Source organism: Oncorhynchus clarkii, chromosome 5, assembly GCF_045791955.1.
Source record: "Oncorhynchus clarkii lewisi isolate Uvic-CL-2024 chromosome 5, UVic_Ocla_1.0, whole genome shotgun sequence".
NCBI classification, from domain to species: domain Eukaryota; kingdom Metazoa; phylum Chordata; class Actinopteri; order Salmoniformes; family Salmonidae; genus Oncorhynchus; species Oncorhynchus clarkii.
In genome coordinates, this window is record NC_092151.1 from 36,449,551 (window position 1) to 36,465,171 (window position 15,621).

General features: G+C 39.5%; 2 protein-coding genes across 5 annotated transcripts; one reads left to right on the top strand and one right to left on the bottom strand.

The window, feature by feature from the left end:
- Positions 1-9: 9 nt before the first annotated feature.
- On the bottom strand, positions 10-11,851 carry LOC139408739 (MORN repeat containing 3). Of its 4 annotated transcripts, none has more exons than XM_071153006.1 (7): positions 11,812-11,851; positions 6,700-6,821; positions 5,064-5,210; positions 1,377-1,534; positions 1,073-1,232; positions 289-473; positions 10-149 (listed from the first exon to the last, which is right to left on the bottom strand). In XM_071153006.1, exons 3-7 carry the CDS (start codon positions 5,206-5,208, stop codon positions 87-89), a joined length of 711 nt encoding a protein of 236 aa, XP_071009107.1. In that variant the 5' UTR covers positions 5,209-5,210; positions 6,700-6,821; positions 11,812-11,851; the 3' UTR covers positions 10-86. The 4 variants fall into 4 exon arrangements, with proteins under 4 accessions (XP_071009107.1, XP_071009108.1, XP_071009109.1 ...); XM_071153007.1 differs by lacking the exon at positions 11,812-11,851 and adding an exon at positions 8,211-8,251; XM_071153008.1 differs by lacking the exons at positions 6,700-6,821; positions 11,812-11,851 and adding an exon at positions 5,588-5,678.
- On the top strand, positions 5,987-15,569 carry LOC139408738 (transmembrane protein 120B-like). The gene is made up of 12 exons (XM_071153003.1): positions 5,987-6,141; positions 7,033-7,151; positions 7,281-7,397; positions 7,492-7,551; positions 7,649-7,744; positions 7,841-7,930; positions 8,148-8,213; positions 8,372-8,433; positions 8,579-8,671; positions 12,080-12,144; positions 12,467-12,535; positions 12,939-15,569. Exons 1-12 carry the CDS (start codon positions 6,079-6,081, stop codon positions 13,053-13,055), a joined length of 1,017 nt encoding a protein of 338 aa, XP_071009104.1. The 5' UTR covers positions 5,987-6,078; the 3' UTR covers positions 13,056-15,569.
- The last annotated feature ends 52 nt before the right edge of the window (positions 15,570-15,621 follow it).

Genomic DNA, 15,621 nt, shown 5'->3' on the forward strand with positions numbered 1-15,621 from the left:
TAACAGCATGGTAAGTGAGCATGGTGTCCAGAGATCAGCAGAGATGGAGCACTTTAGGGTGTTCTGATGTTCTTCTTTGGCTTGTCCTATTCACTGTGGTATGTTGATTGTGTTTCCATTAAAACTGATCTCACATCCAACAGATGTACCTTTAAATAGAGAAAAGGGGGAGACCTCACCATACAGTGAATTGATATTCACATAAGCAGGTAACGTGGCTTGGCTCAACACTTGCAACACCCGGTAAAGACAAACCTCTTAAAACACTTCAAAAGACAACGTATGTACCTTAGGAATTGGGTATATTGTTGGTGTTGGTGCCTCAGCTCTTCCAAAGTCAGAGACTGTTCCACATTTGGCCACTCCATCCACCCAGAAGCCCTCATAAAGCTGACCTTTGTCCAGGTAAAAGAACTTTCCATGCCCATTCTTCTTCCCATACTTCCAGTTGCCTTCATACCTGTTTTCATTTGCTTCAAAACAAATGAGAGAAGTCGCAACCTGACATACTGTATATAGTCTACGGCTAAATCCATTCAAACCCACACAGAATTAATTAAAACCAAATTACAACTTTTTTTCACAAAAAAAACCCATTGTATTACCGAATCACTGTTGGCACAGTAGTAAGACTTGTGTGCAATATTGATGTCTTAGTGTTTCATTGAATTACATCCATATTGTCAAAGTACACTAATGAAGATGCAATAAAATGTAGTCTACAATTACTTCATCTTTCTCACCCATCCACTGCACACTCTGGAAATCAACTTTTGTTTTGTCTTCCACACACCCCTGACAACAGTCATTACTTTTTTTTTTTTTTAAATGGTTATTTTTTTCAAATGTAACCTTTTTAACTAGGCAAGTCAGAACATATTCTTATTTACAATGACGGCCTACCGGGGAACAGTGGGTTAACTGCCTTGTTCAGGGGCAGAACGACAGATTTCTTGTCAGCTCGAGGATTCAATCCGGCAACCTTTCGGTTACTGGCCCAACGCTCTAACAACTAGACTACCTGCCGCCCCAGTCATGAGATAGTCTTAAATGTAAAATAATGTGCCCTTACCGAGACGAAGCATGCCCTGTCCGTGATGTTTGTTTTTCAGCCATTCTCCCTCATATATGTCCCCATTGTCATAATACATCCTGCCCCAGCCACTCCTCTGATCCTCACTCCATTCTCCCTCATAGCAGGCAGTGTCACTGTAGAAGTAGGTCCCAAACCCCTAAGGTAGATGAGAAGACATAGAAACCTGCCCTTGTTTCACTGAGGCCAGGTGTCTTCTAATACATGAAGAAATAGAATAGGCCTAGGTTTACATTATTTACATTCTTAGCCTAACAAAACAAACATTGTCCTGTGTACATACATGCTTTTTGTCATTTTCCCATCCACCTGAGTATTCCCTTGAATACTCATTGGTTACAGATAGGAGTTTGCTGTAGGTCCCATATCCATAACGTTTGCCATATTTCCAGTCTCCATCATAAATGGCCCCGGCCTTCTTCCAAATTTGAGTTCCTTTGCCTAGAAAAATTAAAGGAACAGTGAGAAAAGCCACCCACATATTCATTGCAGATTAAAAAAAAAAATAGGTCTAGCTGGTAACAAATTAAGTGATGACCAATACTATTGAAGTTATAGTGGGAAAGAAAAAAAGTTATCTACAGTACCTGACAACTTTGAACACACCTACTCAATCCAAGGTGTTTCTTTATTTTTTACTCTTTTCTACATTGTAGAATAATAGTGAAGACATCAAAACTATGAAATAACAGATATGGAATCATGTAGTAAGCAAAAAAGCGTTAAACAAATCAAAATATTTTATATTTGAGATTCTTCAAAGTAGCCACCTTGATGACAGCTTTGCACACTCTTGGTATTCTCTCAACCAGCTTCATGAGGTAGTCACCAAAACCATCAAGCGCTATGATGAAATTGGCTCTCATGAGGACTGCCACATGATTGATTTGATTTGATTAGGATCTATTTTAGTCCTCATTTGGACTAATCTTCCAAGAGTCCTTAAACATTAAAATACAATTTATAATACGATCACATTTTCACATATAACACACTGCTACAAACAGACATAATACACTAACATATTGACCCGATTAATAACAAGATAGATTGATTCTTCATCGACCATAGTCCAGCACAACTTTCCTATGTATTATATTTAAATGGTTTTAAAGTATTGTTTGAATTTATATATTGAAAGGTTTCTGGTTTGCTCAGCTAAATTATTCAATTTCTTTATTGGTCTAAATCTAAATGTTATTTTGCCTATTTCTCTTTTCTGTCTGGATAACACAATCTATTCCTATTATTATTCCTATTATTTACTGAATGTCTGTCTCTTACCAACATTATCTTTTGTCCAAATTATTTAATGATCCACTAAATCAAATGCTTCACTAAAATCTAAAAATAGTACTCCACAAAGCTGCCATTATCCATAGCATTGAGCCAATGGTCAGTCATGTCAACCAATGCAGTGGTAGTGGAATGGTTTTTGCGATAAGCATGCTGATTGGCTGTAATCAGATCATTCTTTTCCATGTACTCCCATATTTGTCGACTCACAATACCCTCCAATATCTTACTGAGTGAAGGGAGCAGACTGATTGGTCGACTACTGGGAGGAGTAATTGTTTTGTTTTTTTGCTGTCTTTCAGGATAGAACACAGTTTAACATGCTTCCATACATTTGCAAATGTCCCCTTTTCCAGTGACCAATTAAATATGTATTTCAGTGGAGCTGCTATCTGGGGAGCAGCATAGCGAAGTAAAACATTGTCCATAAGATCATAACCTGTAGATTTACCATTGGGTAATGACTTCAATAGGTTTAACACCTCTACTGACACCATTTGTAGACTAAAAGAGCATGTTGTTTTGCTCATAATATGATCATCAATCCATTGGACAATAGCTTGTTTGGAAGAATGGGTGTTTACATTATCACTCAGTAAATACATTTTCTTTGTAAAAAACCTGCTAAATTATTGGCAATATCAGCTGGTTTTGTTATTGTTCTCCCGTCAATCTCCACGCTAGATGGGTATGATGAAATAGATTTATCAAGTAAGCCCTTCACTGTATTCCATACCTTTTTACAACCACTAAAAGCATTTTTGTAAAATAACGTTTTTTTCTTACGATTTAATTTAACTGCATAATTACGTAATGTTCTATAATTCTGTTCATCAATTTCTAGTTCAGATTTGGCTGCTAAGAATTTTGCCATATTTCTTTGAGAAAAAGCCGCACCCAGTTCCTCATCAATCCATGGAGATTGACGAACCTCAACTGTACTCTTTCTTACTGGTGCATGATGGTCCATTACCTCAGTGAGCAAATCAATAAGCATTCAGTAGCGTGATTTAAATCATCCTCTAGATAAATCAGCGCCCAGGGTACAGCAGCCAAATCATTTTGAAATAGCTCATGATTACATTTTTTTAAATGTATCATGACCACAATCCTTTGGGGTTTCTTTGGAACATTGGTGTTCATGGTAATGGCCACAATATTATGGTCTGTCCAGCCCACTAGCATTGATCTGGCTTTTAAGCATTGCAATGGTATATTACAGAAGATCAGATCAATGCATGTATCTGAACGATGACCCAACTTAGTTGATGATCTAGTAGTATCATTAACCATTTGTTTCAAACCTCAGTTCTCAGCATATCTCATCAATTTAGTTATATTTTAATTATTATGATCCTTCCAATTTATATTAAAATCACCCAAGATAAATACATCTCTGTTACTATCTGTGGCCTGGTCAAACCCAGTGCATAAGTCATCCAGATAGGACACCTTAGAGCTAGGCCTATACACACAACCTACCAATATGGGTGCCTGGTGAGGCAGATGTACTTGAGCCCATAGTGCCTCTATTTGACATTACATTAAGGTCATCGCTCCTCTCAAAAGGTATATGATTCTGAATGTACAGTGCTACACCCCCACCATTCCTATTTCTGTCCCTTCTAAGTAAACTATATCCATGAATGTTAATTTGCCCATCATTTACAGATCAGGAAAGGAAGACCTAGAATTACCTCTGCTGCAGAGGATAAGTTCATTGGAGTTACCAGCCTCAGAAATTGCAGCCAGAATAAATGCTTCACAGAGTTCAAGTAACAGACACATCTCAACATCAACTGTTCAGAGGAGACTGCGTGAATCATGCCTTCATGGTCAAATTTCTGCAATGAAACCACTACCAAGGACACCAATAAGAAGAGACTTGCTTGGGCCAAGAAACACGAGCAATGGACATTAGACTGGTGGAAATCTGTCCTTTGGTCTGAGGAGTCTAAATTTGAGATTCTTGGTTCCAACCGCTGTGTCTTTGTGAGATGCAGAGTAGGTGAACAGATGATCTCCACTTGTGGTTCCCACCCTGAAGCATGGAGGAGGAGGTGAGATGGTGTGGGGGTGCTTTGCTGGTGACACTGTCTGTGATTTATTTAGAATTCAAGGCACTTAACCAGCATGGCTACCACAGAATTCTGCAGCAATATGCCATCCCATCTGGTTTGCGCTTAGTGGGACTATCATTTGTTTTTCAACAGGACAATGACCTAACACACCTCCAGGCTGTATTAAGGCTATTTGACCAAGAAGGAGAGTGACGGAGTGCTGCATCAGATGACCTGGCCTCAAAAATCACCTGACCTCAACCAAATTGAGATGGTTTGGGATGAGTTGGACCGCAGAGTGAAGGAAAAGCAGCCAACAAGTGATCAGCATATGTGGGAACTCCAAGACTGTTGGAAAAGCATTCAGGTGAAGCTGGTTGAGAAAATGCCAAGAGTTTATTATTCTACAATATAGAAAAAAATAAAGACAAACACTTGAATGAGTAGATGTGTCCAAACCTTTGACTGGTACTGTATGTTCTTAGAATCTGTTGAAAGATTATTATTTTTAAATTGGAGAGAACCAATCACAGCCCATGTGTCTGAACGGTGACACAGTAAGCCTAGGCCTAATACTTGGTGTGTGGAAAATCTATGTCATGCTACAGTAGTACCATGCTTCTTGCTGTCCAGCCAATCCCCGGTGTATTCATCTCCATTGACTGAATAAACAGTGTGTCGCAGTCCACACTTTTGTGCCTTTCTGTCCCATAATTTTGACAGGGGCTCCACTTTTCGAGGTTTCTTCAGATGAGGCATGGCTGTAAGCAGAACATACATGATTTTCAAACATTGTTTATTAATTTAAAGGCATAATCCTTAATCAATTTACAGCATAACTGCAGCCCCACCACCAACTGGTTTGGAGGATGCTGTAGAAATAAATGTATCTGGTAACCACTAGACTACAGTTATGGATGCAAAGACTTGACAGTCCATTCATGGAACAGGTAGTTGAAAATAGTTTATCATTTGAAGCTTCATTGTTTGTTTACAATGACTGATCAAATGACAACCAAAACTGAAACAAAATAAGAACATTTCGCAGATTATGCCAACAAAGTTAGCTAGCTAGCAAATGTGACATTTTTATACATTACTTTTACAGCTAAAAATAATTGATTAACTCAAATTGTACCTCGTATGTGTCCAAGCGAACGACTCCTATTAGCTCAATCCACTTGTCTTTTAAATTTTCAAAGTGAAGTCAAATTTAACATTAGGTCAACATAGCTGGTTAGCTAGCTAGGTGGTAAAAGACAAGCGAGGCAACAATGACCAAGCGTCCTATCCCCATAGCAACCAACTTGCATAGATGTACAAATACTAGATTTCGTTCGGGCTGAGAAACTTTCTCAGTTTTTGTAAATGTGTCATTATATTGCCCTCAAAATCATTATTCAAAACATTCATACAAATACAGTTCTGTTTATGAAAATGTTACTGTAGTAGGGGTTCCTGTCTAGTAAGTTTGTTTCTGCACTTTAGAACAAGTGACGACACATATGTAAATTTTTCAGTAGTAGGCGGTCGGACGCATGCGCTCTAAATGAAATAAGAAAATAATCGTGGACAGCTGTACTGTCGGTTCTGTACAGTGGGAGTCGGCGAGTGCCGCTTACTGACACAATGTCACTGCAAAGGTGTCAAAGTGAATGGGGAGAAATTGACCAAGAATATCAACAGTTACAGGTAGGCCTATGTGAAGCCAGTTTGAAAACTAGCTAGGTGCGTGGAATGACGTGGACTACTGCCAGTTCAGAAAGAGAGGTTGGAGGATGATAACTGATATAATGTTACTATTGTCAGCTCAGCTAGCTTTCTAGCTAGTTTGGCTAACCCAGCCAACATGGCTAGAAGCTAGCTAGCATACTAACTTGATAAAGGGTATTTTTGTACACAACATCAGGTATTTTTGTACACAATATGTTGTATTTAGGAACTTTCCAATATAACTAATTCGTATACTGCGGTATCTGCAAGTCAAATTCACTTAAAGTGGTACAGCTAGCTTTTAATATCCGCACATTTGAACAATGAATGGCGAATGTTAGCTAACGTTAAATATCTAGCAATAATAACGTTCGCCTGTTATAGTCCTTATAACCAGCAAGCTAGCAAGCCAACTCCGATTAATAACAATGATTAGGTAACGTTAGTTGTGTTTAAGTGAAATCCACCAAGTTTTCACTTCGGCGCAATTAAATCAGTCAACCAATGCGGATAAGTAGCAAATACATGTCACTTAACTCCGGTTGTAGTCGTGTCTTCCTCCCCTCTTAACGTTATTTCCTTCTTAATTGCTACCATTTGAAACGACTGGATAGGTTTCAATGATATTGTAATATTGCCTTCCATCCACCTGTCATATACTGCTAGATCAAGGACCATAGAGAGAGGAAAGAAAGAAAGTAAGCCACTGAGAGCCTCAAACTGCAAGAATAAAAGAGGGGATCTGTCCTAGACCTTATCCATCACGGCTTGTCTAAATTTGGACTTTGAAAATAATTGCCTGACAGTTATCAACATATTTGAGTACTGGTGAGCAATGTGCAGTCATTTGCTTTCTATTCTTATTTCTAGGAAACTCACAAAGTGTACAGACAGAAGCTCGATGAGCTCACCAACCTCCAGGCAACATGCAGCAGTGCCATTAGTAAACAGAGGAAGGGTCTAAAAGACCTCCGGCACAGTCTGCGCAAGTAAGTAGCCTATTATTAGTGCTGGCAGCTTGCAGTTATTGACAAAGAATGGTCCATCCAGTCTTGTTTTCCTGTACCAAAGGTTCTCATAATTAGGACCTGAGCATTTAGTGTGTTGTTCTCTTACAGATGTACAAAAACAAGCGATGAGAAAGAAACAGAACTGATCAAAGACATCCAAATGCAAATTAAAGACAAAGAACATTTCTTCTTTGATATGGAAGCCTATTTGCCAAAGAAGAATGGGTCAGTGTATTTGAGGACATGGTTATTTTTTGGTTGGTTACAGATTTGACGCAGTTTGTCGTTAGAGGGTGTAAAAGTATGTGTCTCTTTTCAGATTGTACTTAAATTTGGTCCTTGGCAATGTGAATGTCACACTCCTCAGCAACCAGGCTAAGTAAGTGTGTTGCTTCAGCTTTACAAAATATCTGTATTCAGTCACATCTGTTTGGTTGCTGCATCTAATTCCTTGTTGTATCTTTTCGCTCGAGCAGATTTGCCTACAAAGATGAATATGAGAAGTTCAAGCTTTGCATGACAATAATCTTGATGTTTGCTGCCATAACCTGTCTCTTCTTGTTCAATTACCGGTGAGTTGGTTATATTATACATTTTGATGTTTCCTCGTAGCATCTTTTAATGTTTCTTCAAAGCAAGGTAGTTGTAAATGTCTGTTTTTGTTTCAGTGTCACAGATGAAATCTTCAACTTCTTGCTGGTTTGGTACTATTGCACTTTGACCATAAGGGAAAGCATCCTCATGAGCAATGGGTCCCGGTGAGCTACTAAGCTTTTTATGTGACCGAATTATTTATTTACTCCGTGAGATTCAAATAATAGACTAGCATGTTGACCTAGTTCTGCTGCTCCGGTGAGCTACTAAGCTTTTTATGTGACCAAATTATTTATTTACTCCGTGAGATTCAAATAATAGACTAGCATGTTGACCTAGTTCTGCTGCTTTATTCTAATTCCACTCAATGTGTCCTTTCAGGATCAAAGGGTGGTGGGTCTCCCATCATTACGTCTCTACCTTCCTATCAGGTGTAATGCTTACCTGGTAAGTCCTTTTTATTTATTTTCAACTTTGAACACTTTCATGAATTGCTGTCGGTCAAAATCGATTGGCAGTTATCCTCAAAGGTTGCTTGATGAGCAGTTTGATTGATAAATGTTATTTGATTGCCTGTATTGATTGGTTCCTCTTTCTTCTCAAAGGCCAGAGGGGTCCATGTATCAGATGTTCAGAAGTCAATTCCTTGCCTTCTCCATTTATCAGAGTAAGCATCTACTTTCTCATTTTATCTTCACATGTGTTGAGTTTTTTGAAAAAAAGTCGCACAATGTAAGTCCATGTCATTACTCATATGATTGATTGTAAAAGTATTTGATTCATTTGTTGAAATTCATCGCTGTGTTTTTCAGGCTTTGTGCAGTTTCTTCAATATTACTACCAAAGTGGCTGCTTATACAGGTTACGAGCTTTGGGGGAAAGAAATCAGTTGGACCTCACAGTGGGTAAGATAAGTTCCTTTTCAGTTAAGACAGTTTCTAAGGCTTGCTTATTGGTTATGACTTGGGAAAGCTTTTGAACCATTAAGTCACAACCAAAATTATTGGCACCCTTGATAAAACATTTTTTTTTAAAGGCTGTATAAAATAAATAATACAAATACTGAGCTATATTGTATGCTAAAAAAAAATGGAACATTGTGTGTTTGCATTTGTTGGATGACATGAAAATAGAGCTCTTTGGCCACGCACACCATGCCCATATACAGAAAAAAAATCCATATCTACTGTAAAATATAGTGGGGGGGTTTGCTTCATTAAACTGTCGCCAGCAGCACAGTTAAGTCACCAACGCTCTGGTTAACATTGTGAACAGCCTAACCAGCTCTGCTAGGTCAAGTAAAATGGTCAGAGTGAGGTGTTCTCTCATTTACGTCTGGAAGTAGCAAGCAAGCTAGCTAACTTTACCCAGTTAACTTGGGAGGTCAGAACGTTCAAATAAACCCTATTCATTGGCCAGAGTGTCCAGTGTGCTCTCAAACACTTCAAGAGCAAAACGCTCTGAATTTATGAACGGACAATCTGACAACGCTTTGAATTTACGAACGCCCAGGGCACTCCAGCGTGAATTTACGAATGCATCATAATAATCTGGAAATATTCTCTATGGAGGAATGGTCTCTTAAGATCCCTTCCAATGTGGTCTCCAATCTCATAAAACATTTTAGAAAAAGGCTCTGTGCTGTTATCCTCGCAAAGGGAGGGTGCATGAGTATTGAAAACACGGGTGCCAATAATTCTGACCCCTATCTTTTTGAGAATAGTTTTTTTATTACTTGTTAAATACAATATTTCTCTCTGAGCAATTGTATAAAATGATATAATTTTTGCATACAATATCTCATTACTTTAGTCTTTTTTTCTCTCTCTCATCTTGATCAAGGGTGCCAGTAATTTCAGTCATGCCTGTAAATCAAATAACATTTTATTGGTCGCCAACACATGGTTAGCAGATGTTATTGCGAGTGTAGCGAAATGCTTGTGCTTCTCGTTCTGACTGCAGTAATATCTAACAGTACTCTAACAATTCCACAACTACCTAATACACACACATCTAAGTAAAGGGATGGAATAAGAATATATGGATGAGCGATGACCGAGCGGGCATAGGCAAGATGGTATAGAATACATATACATACGAGAAGAGTAATGCAAGACATTATTAAAGTGACTAGTGATCCATTTATTGAAGTGGCCAATGATTTCATGTCTGTATGTTGGCAGCAGCCTCTCTGTGTTAGTGATGGTTGTTTAACAGTATAATGGCCTTGAAAGAAGCTGTCTCTCGGTCCCAGCTTTGATGCACCTCGCCTTTTGGATGGTAGCGGGGTGAACATGCAGTGGGTCGGGTGGTTGTTGTCCTTGATCTTTTTGGCCTTCCTGTGACACCGGGTGCTGTAGGTGGCATGGAGGGAAGGTAGTTTGCCCCCGTGTGATGCATTATGCAGACCGCGCCACCCTCTGGAGAGCCTTGCGTTTGTGCGCGGTGCAGTTGCCGTACCAGGTGGTGATACAGCCCGGCAGGATGCTCTTAATTGTGCATCTGTTGAAGTTTTAGGTGTTAAGCCAAATTTCATTAGCCTCCTGAGGTTGAAGAGGCGCTGTTGCGCCTTCACCACACTCTCTGTGTGGGTGGACCATTTCTGTTTGTCTGTGATGTGTACGCCGAGGAACTTGAAGATTTCCACCTTCTCCACTGCTGTCCTGTCGATGTGGATAGGGGGGTGCACCCTCTGCTGTTTCCTGAAGTCCACGATCATCTCCTTTGTTTTGTTGACGTTGAGTGCGAGGTTATTTTCCTGATACCACACTCAGTGCCCTCACCTCCTTCCTTAAGGCTGTCTCGTCATTGTTGGTAATCAAGCCCACTACTGTAGTGTCGTCTGCAAACTTGATGATTGAGTTGGAGACGTGCATGTCCACGCAGTCATGGGTGAACAGGGAGTACAGGAGGAGGCTGACCACGCACCCTTGTGGGGCCCCAGTGTTGAGGATCAGCGAAGAAGTGTTTCCTACCTTCACCACCTGGGGGCAACCCGTCAGGAAGTCCAGGACCCAATTGCACAGGGTGGGGTTGAGACCCAGGCCCTCAAGCTTAATGATGAGCTTGGAGTGTACTATGGTGTTGAATGCTGAGCTGTAGTCAATGAACAGCATTCTTACATAGGTATTCCTCTTGTCCAGATGGGAAGGGGCAGTGTGATGGTGATTGTGTCATCTGTGGACCTATTGGGGGTGGTAAGCAAATTGAAGTGGGTCTAGGGTGGCAGCTAAGGTGGAGGTGAGTCTCCCAAAGCACTTCATGATGACAGAAGTGAGTGCTACTGGGCGATAGTCATTTAGTTCTGTTACCTTTGTGTTATTGGGTACAGGAACAATGGTGGCCATCTTGAAGCATGTGGGGACAGCAGACTGGGATGGGGAGATTGAATATGTTCGTAAACACACCAGTCATCTGGTCTGCACGTGCTCTGAGGATGCGGCTAGGGATGCCGTCTTGGCCGGCAGCCTATTGAGTGTTAACACGTTTAAATGTCTTACTCACGTCAGCCATGGAGAGGGAGAGCCTGCAGTCCTTGGTAGTGGGCTGCATCGGTGGCGCAGTATTATCCTCAAAGCAGGCAAAGAAGGTGTTTAGTTTGTCTGGAAGCAAGACGTGGCTGGTTTTCTTTTTGTAGTCTGTGATTGCCTGTAGACCCTGCCACATACGTCTCGTGTCTGAGCCGTTGAATTGCGACTCCACTTTGTCCCTATACCGACATTTCTCTTGTTTGATTGCCTTGCGGTGGGAATAACTACACTGTTTGTATTCCGCTATATTCCCTGTACAAGACATTTGCATGTGTTTTAATAGTTCTTACAAAGAAGTGGGCCACAAGCAACCCCATGACTGGAAAAATGGGACAAAGGTGGTGTTTTAACCTTGAGCAAGTCTCTACTCTTCCATTTTGAGTGATGTCCCAGTTGTCGGAATGCCCTGCATGAGTTCACACACGTCCTCTTTTAATCAAAGTTTACATTTCTACTGCCCAAAATTCCAATTATGATAGACTGTAGCAAAATATATTTAGTAAAATCTTGCTTACCAGAAGGAGCTAATGGACAACATTTTGCAATCAGTTTGCAGCTGCCCTTTGAACATAGTATTGGTCAAGAGGATAAAGGTTTTGTCCCTCTTGTTTAGCTGTTTTTGATATAGCTTACTTTACTCTACCATGTGTTTTAGTCTAATGATTAACCTGTACTCCTGACAGCCAGTTGAACTGGATGTAAACATACTGTCTTTCAGGAAGTTTATACAATATTCAATGTTCTGGATTTTCCACCATTTTATTAATTGTTTCTGTTTTGCAGAGGGGTTCCAGTCATGGATGTGGAGAGGGCTCACCTTCCTCTTGCCATTCCTCTTCTTCGGACATGTAAGTCTAACACAACTGTACTAAAATGGTTATCCAGGGATGAGGTCTGAGTGTGTGCCAGCTTGTTTCACACAGACTAGGATGAGGCATTATGGGGGAAGAGAGTGGAGTGGGGAGACTTGAAGAAGTTAAAAGATGGTATTGCAAAATCTGTCACACTTGTAAAATAAGTGTTGCCCAACATGATTGCAAAGCTTACATTTTGTTCCTTATTTCAGCTGTTTATACTTTTACATGTACACACGCCAGCTGCCATGCTTGTGTTCTTGAATAAGGTTTTAGGTCTTAGACTGAACTTTTCTCTCTCCAATCCCATTCACAGTTCTGGCAGCTGTACAATGCTTTGACCCTGTTTCGGTTGGCAGGACATAAAGACTGTAAAGAGTGGCAGGTAAGGACAGAAATACTACCATCCAATCTCTGTAAAATCCCTTGTTTTCATATAGAATACAGTACAACATGCCTCTACATCCACCCCTGTCTCGTTACAAGACTACTCTCTACTCAGTCACTGGCCACATCATCATGATGATGCAAAATATATCCATTTTGTGTCATCATGAAGTAGCTGGTGACACTTTGCTTTTTAAAAGCCCAATATCTTAACTTCACTACTGACATGCCACATTTTTGGAACTGTGTATTAAAATAAAAATCATTTTAAGAATGACACCTGTGATGTCATTGTACTAGCTAGATGTCCTCAATGGAAGGTTTAACTTCCAGTGTCAGTAGTCTTGTAAAGATTTTCAGCATAAATAATGATTTATTTAATGCCTTTTTGTGTATTTCAGGTATTTATGTTGGCACTGACATTTCTTGTCCTTTTCCTGGGGAATTTTCTTACCACATTGAAAGTTGTTCGCCAAAAAGTCCAGGAAAACCCAGAGAAAGTGCAAAAACAAGAGTGAATACAAGTCTAACTACAGCTCAGACTCCCAAGTGGCCAGTGACCATGAAACAAAATGGCACTTTGAAACGCACAATCGACGGGAATATGGACTGCAGGGGGTTTTTGCCAGGAAAAGACGGAGTGAAGAGAACGATGTGTCTCAGCCTTGATGACAGCTGCAACATTAACCAATAACCTTGGCTGAATGTGCTTTTGTTTCCAATAGTTTGTCGTTGTCCTTGCTACACATGCAATCGCAACACAGAGCGGCCTTCTTCTGGCAGATGAACCACTGCGATCCTGGACCATTTGAGGCTTGATCCTGTAGATTTAGAGTAATTGGACAGACTTCTTCATTATGGTGTGGATGTATTTAGGACAGAGCATGAACTACATGTACAGAGATCCACTCTTTAAACTATATGCAACTAAACAAAGACGGGTAGCATTAGGTCATGAGAAGAGGTTAGATTTACCTACAAAGTATATGTACTGTCAATACTTCACACAGCGGTTTTCGGTATGGAATATTTGAATACATCCATGGCACAGCAATTTTCACTGTTCGCAACTACAAGTGTCTCGTTTTGATATATTCTTCAGTAAAGATGCATTGAACTATACAATTCTCCCGGTGTGCTGTTTGAAAGTAAACATGTTTCTTTTCTCTGGATATTGACATGTTGATGCGGGTACATCTTATATAAAGAACTAAAGCCTGCTTTTTATTTTAGCAGCCAGGACTTGTTAACTGATCATAGACATTTACAAACTTTAACAGCAGCCATTTACTACCATTGTTTGGGTTGATTTGGCAACCATAAATTACAGCTGTTCTATTTTTAAATAATACTATTTTAAATAATGAATATACTAATACATGTCAAGGTTTTAGACTAACAAGGATTTTCTTCCCCTTCTGTAATGCACCTTGTTAAACTGAGTTCCTGGAGTCTTAACTTCAGTGGGTTCAGAATTAAGACAAATCCATTTTTAAATAATTCCTGTAATCTAGTTCAAAATGATAACCCTTTCAATTAATGATTATTTGAGTCCTGTCCAATTCAGGCTGTGCTGGTTGTTTTGAGTTCACCTTTGACACAGTATGCTGTAAGTGTCTACTTCAAACAGTTGCTGCTATGAGCACTGGTACTTTGAGCAAATGATTGGGAATAATGTCTTCAGTACAAATGTGCTGGCGTGATCAAGTTCTATAACTCTGACATACCGTATGTATTGTAACGCATCAACTCTGAACTAAGGCAAAATCTCATGAGCTTGTGTATCCCTTTTCAGTGTCCTTTAATTTTGAACTGTAGTATTAGATCTGAACAACTTGGTGACAGCGCTCTCTAATGCCTTCTCTCCCTGTAGCCTGTCACAATTACTTGATTTTTGTTCCATTTGGAATCGATTGTTTTGTTATTGACAAAATCTAAGGTCTTGGATATTAGTCTTGTAAAGAAGAAAAATCCATTCTACGCTTGAAGGGAGACACTCTTTTTGTTATACTTGTCGGCAAAAGCCTGTTACTGACCATTAGTCCAAAATGTTACATTCTGTTTAACATCAAAACTGCCGCAATGCACTACACAACAGCACCTATTTCCTCATATGTTGTGGTATTGGTTTCATGTCATGGATTGTCCCATCATAAGACTGTACCTTGTGCCTAAACGTATCACTGTAACGAGTGATTTCATTGATTCTGTCTCTGATTACAGGATGTTATCTGAGAGGCATTTATTTACATTGATATAAGGCCCTGTGTTTTGGAACTAGCAAATATTAATTGATAAGTCATGTAACAAATTTATTTGCTTAGCAAAGAAATATATACATCCGCTTTCACATTTTATTCAGTTGCCTATCTACAGTACTACTGTAGGACATTGCTATGTCAGTGTTTTTTCATAGCAACCACCACTAGTGGGCACTGTCATTAAACTTTAGAAAACTGCAATAGATATTTGTCCAGACTCCAGCTCTGAAAGGAACTGATGTCTATCGGCTTTCAACCACAATAGTAAATAGTTGTAAATTGTCCTGACAATGTAAAAGGTGCAGTCTACTTATCATCCTCTGCAGAAAGGGTAAGTCGCTTACATGAACATGTGTAATGGCAGTGGTGTAAAGTACTCAAGTAAAAATACTTTAAAGTACTACTTAAGTAGTTTTTTTGGAGTATCTCTACTTTACCATTTATGTTTGACTACTTCTACTCCACTACATTCCAAAAGAAAATAGTGTAATTGTTACGCCATACCTTTTCCCTGACTCCCAAAGTTACATTTCAAATGCTTAGCAGGACAGGAACATTTTCAAATTCACACTTATCAAGTAGGCCGTCATTGTAAATATGAATTTGTTCTTAACCGACTTGCCTAGTTAAATGTTTTTCTTTAAAAATACCCCTGGTCATCCCCACTGCCTCTGATCTGGTGGGCTCACTGAACATATGTTTTGTTTGTAAATTGTCTTAGTGTTGGAGTGTGCCCCTGGCTATCTTTTAAATAAAAAAAGAAAACCATGCTATCTGGTTTGCTTATTTATTACAAGGAATGTGAAGTGATTTTATACTTTTA

Coding starts and splice junctions, on each gene's coding strand:
- LOC139408739 (XM_071153005.1), bottom strand. CDS start 5,229: ATGTATGTTCTGCTTACAGCCATGCCTCATCTGAAGAAACCTCGAAAA. Junction 1,535..5,063: donor GCTGGACAGCAAGAAGCATG/GTACTACTGTAG, acceptor TAATTTTTCTAG/GCAAAGGAACTCAAATTTGG. Junction 1,233..1,376: donor GGGAAAATGACAAAAAGCAT/GTATGTACACAG, acceptor CATCTACCTTAG/GGGTTTGGGACCTACTTCTA.
- LOC139408738 (XM_071153003.1), top strand. CDS start 6,079: ATGTCACTGCAAAGGTGTCAAAGTGAATGGGGAGAAATTGACCAAGAA. Junction 7,552..7,648: donor CTCCTCAGCAACCAGGCTAA/GTAAGTGTGTTG, acceptor TCGCTCGAGCAG/ATTTGCCTACAAAGATGAAT. Junction 12,145..12,466: donor CATTCCTCTTCTTCGGACAT/GTAAGTCTAACA, acceptor TCCCATTCACAG/TTCTGGCAGCTGTACAATGC.